The 12,468-nt window shown below is 34.2% G+C and overlaps 1 protein-coding gene across 1 annotated transcript in view; it reads right to left on the bottom strand.

The window, feature by feature from the left end:
* Window positions 1–12,468, bottom strand: part of WDFY1 (WD repeat and FYVE domain containing 1) — a 28,382-nt gene that overhangs the window by 8,127 nt on the left and 7,787 nt on the right. The window contains exons 6-10 of the mRNA XM_034439407.2: window positions 10,684–10,796; window positions 5,785–5,911; window positions 4,054–4,159; window positions 3,285–3,386; window positions 2,566–2,696 (exon numbers count right to left, since the gene is read on the bottom strand). Of these exons, the coding sequence (XP_034295298.1) occupies window positions 2,566–2,696; window positions 3,285–3,386; window positions 4,054–4,159; window positions 5,785–5,911; window positions 10,684–10,796 (579 nt within the window). The remainder of the gene's footprint in view (window positions 1–2,565; window positions 2,697–3,284; window positions 3,387–4,053; window positions 4,160–5,784; window positions 5,912–10,683; window positions 10,797–12,468) is intronic.

The raw sequence follows: 12,468 nt of genomic DNA, 5'->3' as shown, positions 1-12,468 counted from the left end.
GGTTGGCGGTTAAAGAAACAGAATGCAGCAGTGAAACTGAAACATTCGACAGGAAAAATAGAAGAAACAGAGCTAGAGTGTTTTATAAATCATCTGTCCCACAGATTGATAATCATGTATCAAGAAGAAAGAAGAAAGAAGAACACAAGGACTTTGCTTCTATGTTGATTGATTGATTGATTGATTGACTGACTGACTGATTGTACACCATCAAGTCAGGATTGACTTTTAGTAGCCATATAAGTTTTCTCCCAGATCATTCTATGTAATTTGTAAATATATTTTTTTTAATGTTGCTATATAAAAACTACCATCTAATATCCTGGCTATCTAGCCAAAGCTGATATGAGCAAAAGTATTATTAGAGGTCCTAGAGCTTCCAACTATTTGGTTAAAGCTAGTTTGAAGCCAGCCAGGTGACATTGAACCAGTCACTTTCTTTCAGTCCTAGGTAATGACAAACCATTTCTGAAAAACCTTGCCAAGAGAACTGCAGGGATCTGTCCAGGCAGCCTCTCTGAATTGGACATAATTGTACAGAAGGGGAAAAAAGAGAGGTAGAAAATAAGCCAATAGAAAACCAGTTCTGAAATGTTGCTACAAAAACTGCATGGACATGTCCAAACAGTTACTAGAGTCAAAAGTAACATAAAAACAAGTTAAAAACCAATCACGTTTTTTGCCTAGTAATTAATTAAACCTACATCAAACTCTAGACCCCAAATCACTAGGCTGAAAGTTAATAGGCAGGAAGCAAGGCACACAGCCATGAAAGAATGGCAAGTCATATCTAGAATATAAACTAGGTGTAGATTTCATGAGAAATCATTAAAGGGCTCAAGGATTTGGGACTACACCTAGGATGGGTCAAGGCAAAGTAAATAGCACGTACATCTTGACTGATGAATGAACACTCCAAGCTTCTTGACTCATTATCTGTTTATTTAGCAAATGATAATCTGGGACCTAATCTTTATAATGATTGGTCCTACAATTTCAATGATGCCATGAACTTTGATCATTTCTTTCTTTCTGCTCTGTCCCCTATTTTTTCTCTCTGCTGTTTTCCTCCTAGATTAGAAGATTGCCAGAAAAAAAACAGAAGCTTGCAAAACAGATAATTTATAAAGAGCTTGTGAAAAATATCTCCCTCCTGATATAGAAGAATGCTTGTTTTAGCCATCTTATCAATACAAATATGTCAACGCGTGAAAGGATAAAAAGCAAGACCGAAACAATGAAAGTTTTAATTTTGATTCAGGCTGGAGTATAACACTCATTATGAAAAAGAAAGTGTAATGTATGTGACACTAAAAGTACTGGAACTACAACAAAACAGCATTCAATTCCTTCATCTTTTTCTTTAATTGAGCTACTACTGCAAAACAGCTATTTAAATAGTAAAATACCTTTGTAAAAATGGAAAGAACAATATAGTTTGGATTTATGCGTGCTTATCCAAAGCAAACTTGAATGCAATTAATGGAATTCTGAAAAATATGTACATATATTATAACTTCAAAATAATGATGAAGATTGAACATTTGTAACTCAGTGAAGTAGAAATTATCATTTTATGATATGAATTTGATAAATTTCTCATCCTTCACTTTTGCTAAATGGAAATGACAGAAATAACTTTTTAAAATACAAATTTTGTTTCTAACAATCCCTGCATTAAGGTTGGTATATTATCAAATTTTGGATTTGTCCCTAGAAACTAAGATCTGCTTCTAGAAAAAAAGCCATTTTTCTACAGGATTTGAATTCATTAATGAACTGAAAGCAGTTTGAGCTGCTGATTGTTATTTATAAGCTCTTACGTGGTTTGGGACTCAGATAATGTCAGATCACCTATTCATAATGGTTTCTGCCTGTTCAGTAAGAACTGGGAGAATGGGTTATAACCAGTGGTGGGTTGCCCCAGTTTGCACCTGTTCTATAGAACCGGTAGTAAAACCGGCAGGAGGCTGCGTCCACCGACCCCGACATCATCAAAACGCTTCTGCGCATGCACGGGAGCATGCGGCCCCGCTGTGAACCGGTAGTAAAGGTAAGTAGAACCCACCCCTGGTTATAACCTAAAGGACTTTCATCTATAGAGACTGTGGGAACAAAACCTTTAAATTACATCTTCCATTCTTTGGGAAAGCATCCCATCCATCTCGTTATAACTGGTTTTATTATTCCAGTTTTGGATTAGAAATCATTGTGAATGGAGATGACTCTTCCTATGGTATATTTGACGTATGGTTATTTCTCTAGGACTATGTTTACAAATAAATAATAGTTCTTGGAAAGAAATTAAGAAAATCTATTTTTCCTTTGTTGTATTATAATAGTACTGGATATATTACTAGAAATGAACTAGCAGATAGTAAAACGTAACTGTGCAACTGATTTTATTTTCTACATATGTTAACTTTAAAGAAAATGAATAAAAAAAATCTTATGAAAGGAATGATATCTATAGTTCCTATCTAACATATGTACTATTTTGGCCTCAAATCTCAGACTTAAAACTAAAGGGCAGTAAGTCATAGTCTTCTAAGCTATAGTACTCACTCTTCATCTTTGATAGACTCAAAACAAGAGTCACAAACCCGGACTTGGAATTCAAAGCCCATTATGGGATAGCTGGAGCGTTTCGTGCTGCATTTGCCACATACTGCTTGACCACATTTCCTACAGTGATGCTGGATAATGGAAATGAAAATGAGAAGCAATCAGAAATATATTCCAAATTAAGCCAAATATTAAGAAGGAAGCAATCAAATTCTCATGTTTTCAGCCAAATGACTTCAACTGTGCATTCAGTGAACTTTCATCAAAGAAGCCTAATATCTCTGTAGGCCTATCCTGGTTGATCTCCTAAAGACAGCAGCCTAAATCTATTCCAGATAAAAATCTCAGTTAATAAGCAAAATCATAATGAACATTACAGATCTGCACATAACCTGATCTAGGCAAATCTAATACAGACCACTAATTTGTGCACAGATGCATAAAGAAATTACCTAATTTATCCCATTCAGGAGTGCAGTTTTTAGTGCTTCCACTAGCACGATGAAGCCCTACTTGTTGAGACTTCTGAAACTTCCAATATATCTAGGTTGGAGAAAGGTTAACTTAAAATCCAGAAGAGCTATGTTGCTCTGAAAGGCCATGAAAGATGACAAGGAAGTATGCATGGGAGCCAAGAACTATTTCAAAAAAAATACATCCTAATTATTAACTTCTTTAGCTTTCATATAGTTATAAATAAAACACTGCTGGTTTCTTACCTGCCTCAGACCCAGAGTTTTTGTATCCCACATCTGCTTTATATTCCAGAAAAATGGCTGTTCACATTTCTGACAAGAATCACTTTCTAACCACTGTGGGGCCTGGAAAAAAAGAGTTGTCAGAAACACTTAAGTATGTCATTCTGAAAAAATAAAGAACTTCCCGGCTTTAAAAATGTAAGTGGAATTAAAGTATACCTTTTTTGTTTAGATACAATTAGAAATAGATAAAGCGTACAGTTTTTTTGTTTTTGTTTATTTATTTATATGTTTTCTTCTCCAGAGAGTCAGGGCGGCTTACAATGCGTTAAGCAATAGCCTTCATACTTTTGTATATTTATACAAAGTCATCTTATTGCCCCCACAAACTGGGTCCTCATTTCACCTACCTTAGAAAGGATGGAAGGCTGAGTCAACCTTGAGCCTTGGAGAGATTCGAACCAGCAGTAAATTGCAGGCAGCTGTGTTAATAACAGGGTGCGCAGACCACTGTACTATCAAGGCTCTTCACAGATAAAGGCAATTACAGCAGTATCCTTGGAAGTCAGAGTGCTTTATAAAACTTGCTTCCCCAAAGGACAGTATACTTGAGTCATTTTTCTCATTCCCACTTTATTTTCCAAAATTATCACTACAGTATGCCTTTCCTGGTTAATTGCCAAATTTGACTAATTAGCTGTGAGCTAACAGAATACAGGAATGTTATAATTAGGGGATATTACCTGTCCTTTTGATATAAACAAATAAAAAGTTTTAGTTTTGTTCCTACCTCTTCTCTACTAATATCCATATTCCAGACTGTGATCCCTCCATCTGCAGAACAAGAAACCAGTTGTCGTGTGAGCTGGAGGTAACAGACAGCCTGCACCTTGTCACTGTAAAGAAAAAAAAAAAATCAGCTAGATAAATTATATAATATTCACATTTTGCATGTTTGACTTGAAACCATTTGAATCTTGTGGGGTTTTTTTTGAGTGGGGATGTTTGCTAAGAACGTTTTCAAATATCAAACTGCATACCTGGATTTTAAAAAAATATTACTATTAATTTGCATATGAAACCTGAATGTCAATTTTATATTGTGTAGATTGTAGCTTTACATGTACAACAGTCTTTCCAAACATATTGCTACCAAAAATAGCAGACTATAAACGTCAGCTCCCCAGTCAAAATGCATAATAGATATGGAAGCTATAGTCTAGCATACTTGGAAAAAGCCAGGTTAAAAAAGGTATTGCTGTCATCTTTCCAGATATTTCAGGGTTAATTATAACCAGGTACTAAAGGTTGAAGGGACACGGTGGCTCAGTAGCTAAGACACTGAGTTTGTCGATTGAAATGACGGCAGTTCAGTGGTTCAAATCCCTAGTGTCGCATAATGGGATGAGCTCCTGTTACTTGTCCCAGCTTCTACCAACCTAGCAGTTCGAAAGTACGTAAAAAACACAAGTAGAAAAATAGGGACCACCTTTGGTGGGAAGGTAACAGCGTTCCGTGCGCCTTTGGTGTTTAGTCATGCCGGCCACATGACCACGAAGACGTCTTCGGACAGCGCTGGCTCTTCAGCTTTGAAACTGAGATGAGCAACCCCCTGTCAAGAACGACTAGCACATGTGTGCAAGGGGAACCTTACCTTTACCTTACTAAAGGTCAGAATAGATTTTGAGGAATAAAGTTTTGTAACTCTTGGTGCAAATTTCAGCTGCTAAATTATTTTACTAATCCAGTAAAGCAGATATTGGCTCAAATTCTGCAATTTTTGATAAAGTATTTTGATCTTTTAATCTTTTTGCCTTCCTCAACAAGACAAAATCTTTTTTTTCCTCCTGTTTAGTGGAGACACTTTTTATTCATACATGAGTTAAAGTATTAAGTGGCTGCGTATCTTAAATGTTTGTTAATGTACTGTTACATTTGCAAGAATGAAGTATTTAATAAATGGTGATAATGTGTTTTGTAAAAGAAGGGTTTTTCATAAACAGAATTCCAAAATTTAGTCTTTTGGGGGAGCAAAAGATGGTCATTAGCACTGCACTGTTTCTTAATGATAGAGGACTCTAATGAAGCAAGAGCCTTTATTGACACTTGGGGAATTAACAAATAATAAAAAGTCTTTGTCATGTATCATCTACCAGCAAATGCCTTAATTGCAGAAAAAATCTACTGCATTTTTCTGGATCATTGCAATTTATTTGCATATGTCTCATGCTTTTCTATCAGCATGCTACGTGTCTGCACTAAGGTGTAAGATACAACTAGGTAAAACTAAGAAACAAACAAAGATCTAAAGCATCAGATTTCAAATCTTTACTCAAACTTCATGTGCTTTTGAAGATTATCAAAACAGCATACTGCAATAACACATTTAGAAACAGTAATATACAAAATTCTTAGTTGATTTCTCTGACAGAAAAGAGAACCAAATAAAATCTTTCATCCCTATGTAATACAAAAGGCTAATCAGAATTAATACACGTTAGGAAACAAAATGGCTACATACTGATGACCTTGAAGAAGTAGGGTCCGACCTCTTCTTCCACCAATGTCCCACATGATTATGCTGTTATCAGATGCTCCAGAGAAGAGTAGTCGCTGAACAGGATCCCACCACAAAGAAGAAATACTTCCTAATATATGGGGTGAGGGTGGAGAGAAGGGAAGGGTGAAATGTTGACTATTACACTTGCTGGATGAACTTATAAAAACAGAAATCCTATGGCAATCTGTCTCTTAAAAGGATACTTTTATTGTAGCAAAATGAAACAGCTGAAAGGAAAAGAGCACAAAGTGGAGAATTTTTTTCCTTTCCTGATTAGAAAAAGGCCGATGTTGAAATTGTATTTTTATCTTGGGGACATTTTTTAAAATGAATTCTTCACAGAAAACAGAGATCTCGATCTTCTTCAACTGCTAAACTTAAGCTATTTTAGTATTTTTGAATTTCAAATTAAGTGTAGTCATGGGAAAAATTGTTTACTTCCTGGTAAAATGAAAATGACTGAAAATTCTATAGTTAAAACATTATAGAATGTTTTAACATTATAGACTTTCACAAATGTTCATTTGTGGCAACATGCATATCCATTAAAAAAAAAACCAAAAATCAACTAAAATGCAGAAGGAGACTTCTCAAAGATACAATTTCTCTCAATCCATTTCAAATGGATTGAAATAGTAGAAGTTGGTAGAAGTTGAAGTGTGCCTTCATACGCAAGATCAATGGTTGCCTTATCAAAGATTCATTCCTTCCCCTATCTTTTTTAATAAACTGAAGAATGTTAGACAGTGAAGCAAGTGCTGTGTTGGTTAGAGAGCCAAATTAAAATAAAGAAAACTCAACTTTAAAATCTTAGTGTTAATTAAATCATTAGGTGATTTAAAATGAAGTCATTCAGAAGTCATTTCAATTTGCTATAATCAACCCTACAGAATTGTTATGAAATTAACAACTAGAGACCCATATAAACTATCTTATGCCTCATGGGGGGGGAAAGCAAGGTATACTATGTATAAAGAAACAAATAAATGTTCTAATTAATACATTTTAACCAAACTGGGTGTCTATAAGACAAATAAAAGTATATTCATCTATCAAAGCATTATGTGGGAAAACTCAGAAACTGGGAAGGTTATTTCTTATGTTAAGGGAACATTTACATTTTCTAAATTATAAATTTGTTAAACCTATATTAGTGCTTACGATAACATTCCACATGACTCTCAACTCAAAAAAGATACCCAGTAGGTACCAAGGATTTTGAAAATTATTATATGATCTTGGTTTGCACATCTAGGATTTAACTGAAACAAGGGCCTGGACAGAAGTGCACCTGGAAACTATAAATAAAGTATTCCCAACTCCTTAGAGGAAAAGCAGCCAGTGCAGCAACACAGTACCGGGTAGTTGAGCCTCAACATTTGACACCAGAAGCTGTATCTGAATAGCATTTTACTGGTAGATTGCCTTAGTCAAGTCTTCTGCAATCTCTGTGTGCTAAGTAGTGGCTCATCCCACCTGAGCAGAAAAATTTAACTGTCCCAAGAAGGTACATGTCAGTGTATGGCAATAAAAATCTGATAAAGATGATTAGCATTAGATGAATAAAAGAAAACAATAGAAAAGGTGTTAAAGAAGAGATGGGGAAGAAATCCTTTTAAGAATGCCAGAAATTTTCTGAATCCTTTGTAAATCTCTTCCTGTATTATGTATCAGTCTTAAGAAATAATATTCTCCAGAAATTAGAAAATCTCTTTATTTAGGATTTAATAATACAGTAAAAATTGGGTGACTAGTTGACATAAAAAATTAATACATTAGTTATCATGAAAACAGGCTGAGACTCAATACTTGAAAGTCTGACATCTAGTGTTTATATAGTTCAAACACAAGAAAAGTTTAGAGTGAAGTGATAATTAAACTGGAAGAGGTTGGCCATTCAGTGCAGGAATCCAAAGTAAAGCATCCTAGACAGATACTATCTAGCTTCATTTGAACATAGCCCCCTATTTCTCTTAACTGGTGATTGTGACCTCAAACTGCTCCTACTGTAAATAAATTTTTTCTGACATTCAACCAAAATTTGCCGTCCTGTAATTTAAACCATTTATTTTGTGTTCTGTATTCTGAAATAATGGAAAGCAGACTTTGGCTTTCTTTGGACATTTAACTTTTTAATTAAAAATGTTCAGTTCAAAATTGGTTTATATTTCTTGTCCAATAGTAATATTCTTGTTATAAATTTAGTTTTGTAAATTTTTGAGCAGTTATCTCAGTAATCATACAGCTCAATATTACTTAGAATCACATGATTTCTTAACTCCAGTTCGCATAGCCCCTGTAAGTATCTTTCATCCTCTCTGGATCTTCAAGGAAAAATTTGCTATCCCACTAAAATGTAGAACTTTAAAAAAGTCACTACAGAGTGGTAAGTGAATGGCTGAAAGATCCAAGTCTTTGATTGTGGGAAAAATAAGTAAATGTTCTAAGGCTGGATTCACGTACACATAGAGACATGGCTTGACAAACATTGTTCCAAAATAAACCATAATTGGCTGGATTTATGTATATGTATGTTATGAGATAAAGTTTGGGATGGTATAGTAAGTATTTGTGTGTTGCAGAACAGGTAACCCTGGATAAGAGAACACCAGCTAGAACAAATTGTTTTGTTGTGGGATAGCCAGCATTAAAAAAAGGTGTAGGGAGCTGCAAGAGGAAGCTCAGTTAGGTTAGCAAAGATAAAATGGAGAGTTAACTGAATAAAAATTAATATGAGAATTGTTTTTGGAGAAAACAATGTTTTTCAATTACATATGAATACTCTTTTTATCTGACATAAGTAATCGGATATTTTGGATCAATGTTTGAATATGGTAATGAATTGTATAAAGAAAAACATTTTCTTTACAAAGAAGATAAAAGTTCACAGGGTTGTGTGTGTTTTTAGTATGGATTAGCAACTGATGGAATTCCACAGCAGGCTTAGGTACAGTGTCATCAGTATGGGGATACACAAAAGTAATCTTGTTTCTATCTACATCATTCAGGGAAGCTAATGAAAAAAATATAGATAATTTTAGGAAAGTAAAATATAATTCAGGCATGATAATAGTACTGTTGGTGGAAAGCCAAACAACATGTAATCAGTTCTGGTTGGGATTATGCTGCCTCTAAAAGAATTTCTTAGTTGAATTTGATTTGTATGAGAACATCATTATTAGGAATGAGTTGGGGTATTGTGTTTCAGTTTAACCGATAATGGTAATATGACCGCAACTGGACTCAGATCGATCTCCATCATTTATCCATTTATTACATGCAGACTTCATTACTGCTAACATAGGATTGCTTGTAAAGATTGGTCAAGACACAGTGGAGAAGGCTTAGTGGTAAAAACCAAGAAGGCTCTTTCACCTTCAGATCAAATTCAAAATTTTGCCATGTTTTAAAACAGTATTTGATTTAGTTGCCTTGAAACTGCCTGAAATGCTACTAAAAACAATAGTATGTGCTAAATGTGTTGAAGAAAGTCAGAAAATGGCTGATAAAGGGGGAAATCCTATCTGATGAATTAAGTAAAAATAATAATTGTATAAGATACAATCCACTCAAAGTTGCAAGCTGATTCAGGATGAATTTTAGAATATTAATGGAAAAAAATAATAATGAATAACCTAATTTGAGTATTCTTGACAAATATGCAGTGGGAATAAAGTCCATGTATCAAGTTTAGAAGGTTATCCAATGGGTGAAAAATAATCAAAATATTACTTAACATTGTACAAATGTATTTGAAGAATTTGTTTTAATAATTACTGGATAAAAATATTATAGGATAAACACATTAAAAAAGACATAATTGTATCTAAAAAGAATTCAATGTGGGTCGTCATCAGGATCAGTTTTTTGGCCTTCTGAGCTTTTGGATTTCTGCTGGAGCCCATCCTCAAGGAACTTCTCTCTACCATTCTGGAAAAGAGAAGTTCTCTGAAGATGGGTCTAGCATGAGTCTGAAAGTTGGAAGACTTAAATCTCTGGTCCCAATGACTGACCCAGACATTATCCTGGCACACACCTTTTTGCCTTCATTTGAAAGAAAATTCATTTCAAAGTTGTAATTCAAAATTTATTGCCTACTTTGAAAAACAAGTGCATAAAATCTAGTAAGAAGTTTTTAAAGATTCAAGATTGTATGTCTAATTTACAGGAGAGCTAATTCATTGCTTTGCTTTATGCAAACATGTAAAACATTTTAATATCAATGTGTTTATGTATATTAGGATTTTATTGAAGTTGTTCAATAAAATACTCATTTTAGACTTGGTTAGATTTTATTGCTTTTAAAATTTTTTTTAAAAACCTGATCAAACATTAAAATAAATATTTAATTAAAATTTCAAGCTATATTTCCTCATGGGGGCCCACTAACAATTTCAATAATTACTATGAGAAAATACTGCAGTTTTTAAAGAGTTTTATAAATCTTCATGATTAAGTACCAGAATGATGTTTAACCCATTTGGAATGTACATTTGATATTATAAAGAGACAACTGCCTTGATCAGCATGAGCTATGCCACCCACATACTAGATGGAGAAAGTATGGCCACCATTATTCATCTTTTGATAATCTTTCTCTTGAACATTAGAATGCACTGTTATGGACCTGATGCTATACTGGAAAAATGTACTGGATATGGGGTTATGATTGCCAAATACTAAAATTTTTTGAATCAGCCTCCATTAACCTGAACAAAATTTCAAGCTGAGGCAATAATTTGACTGAGGGAGAATAGTGGATATCTCACTCCAACATTAAGGATCAAGTTGCATCTCTAATGTTTCATTTTATATAAAAAAAGAAAGATTCGAGCCTCATTCAATTGAAAAACAAGTTACCTTCATGACCCTTGAGAGTTGTGATCACCGAACTTGTGGTCTGTTCTAACTTCAACAAAGTAATCTGTCCAGAGTAGTCTCCAATAAAGGCATGCTGGGTTTCAAAGTCATATCTTAATACAATCCCAAGTCAAGGAGTATGTTTTCAAGTCTCAGTATTTCCAGAAGGCAAAAGACTGACCATAAAAAGTATTTTAATTTTCTTGAAAGTAGTTAGTAACCTGCAACCAGACCTGTCCATTTAGAATCTCAGATAAGAATTAGTGAGTCTACTTTTATTTTGAAATAAATAAATAAATAAAATATTATGGCTGTCTAAAAATCACTGTCAGTTAACTGGTCTAAAACATGCATATTTTTCACTGATAGAATTTGTTTTCATAGGTCCAGCTTAATGTTCACCTGTAAACAAGACAGAAGAAAGACAAAGAGAGAAATATAAAATTGCACTCATGTACTGTAGGTAATAGTAGTCTTTCTATACAGGAGGTGGAATATCAGCAAAAACAGCATGATGAGAATTGAAAGAAGAAATACAAGTGAGCATACAGCCTAAGTGGGGGCAGATAAGACTGAGGAAAAATCCTGATTCACAGCACACCTAAGAAATGTCTTTCCTCTCAGCTAAAATCCATATTTACTGATTATGTAATTAAATCTATATACTTATTTTGTTACCATCTCTTATACAGTCATCTCTTTTTCCATTCTATAAATCTAATAAATTTTCATGAAAAGCAATCTTCTATCATATTAAAAATTCTTTACACATTTATTTTCTCACATTAGCCCTATTCTTATTAAAAGTAATTTAAAAACTTTCTGGTTTCCCAAACAAGCATTACAGGCCGATCAATATATCTAATGAATCAAAATAAATCCAAATAAAATTGGATAGATCATAACATGACTAGACCAAGAACGTATGCATTTAAGTCAGCTTGTTGCCCAGCCTTTATTTATTTTTATATATATATATATATATATATATATATATATATATATATATATATATATATCGTGTTTTTTGGACTATAAGACGCACCGTTGTATAATACGCACCAAGATTTCGAAGAGGTAAGTAAGAAAAAAAAAGGTTTTTTCCCTCCCCAGCCCCCAGGAACACTCTGCAGGCTTCCAAACCCTCTGGGCACCCCATTTTTCACAAAAACGGGCCCATTTTTGCAAAAAACGGGGCACGCAGAGGGTTTGGGAGGCCTGCAGAGTGCCCCTGGGGCTTGGGGGAGGGCAAAAACACTGTTTTTGCAAAAGACAGACCCATTTTTTGCAAAAATGGGATGAGCGGGGCGGGGCTTCGGGAGATCAAAAATGGCTGTATTCGGTGTATAAGATGCACCAAGACTTCCATCCTCTTTTGTGCGTCTTATACTCCAAAAAATACGGTATGTGTATATGTGTGTATATGTATGTATGTATTTGTCCATATTGGAACACATCAGATTTGTTTAACTTGCCTTAACCAACTGATTAGCAACCATGCTAATAGTTTTTGACATCATTCTGAAACAATAATGTCTGGCTATGAACTATTTCAGGTGATGCAAAAAAGGGCTCACAGGCTTGAATATCATAGAGAAAAGGCAATTATTACACTAATTTTTGCTAAAGCCTATGCCTATACACACACACACACACACACACACACACACACACACACACACACAACTGAAATAACTAATTAAAATAACTACAGCAAGTATGTAGCACCCAACAAACAGGTCCCCAATTTTCTTGACTAAATGTTGTATTATTCAGTCATTTCAA

The sequence above is a fragment of the Pantherophis guttatus genome, chromosome 6 (genome assembly GCF_059756535.1).
Source record: "Pantherophis guttatus breed Tessera chromosome 6, ASM5975653v1, whole genome shotgun sequence".
Lineage (NCBI taxonomy): Eukaryota > Metazoa > Chordata > Lepidosauria > Squamata > Colubridae > Pantherophis > Pantherophis guttatus.
Note: the sequence above shows the minus strand (reverse complement) of the source record. Positions and strands in the feature narration are given on the sequence as shown.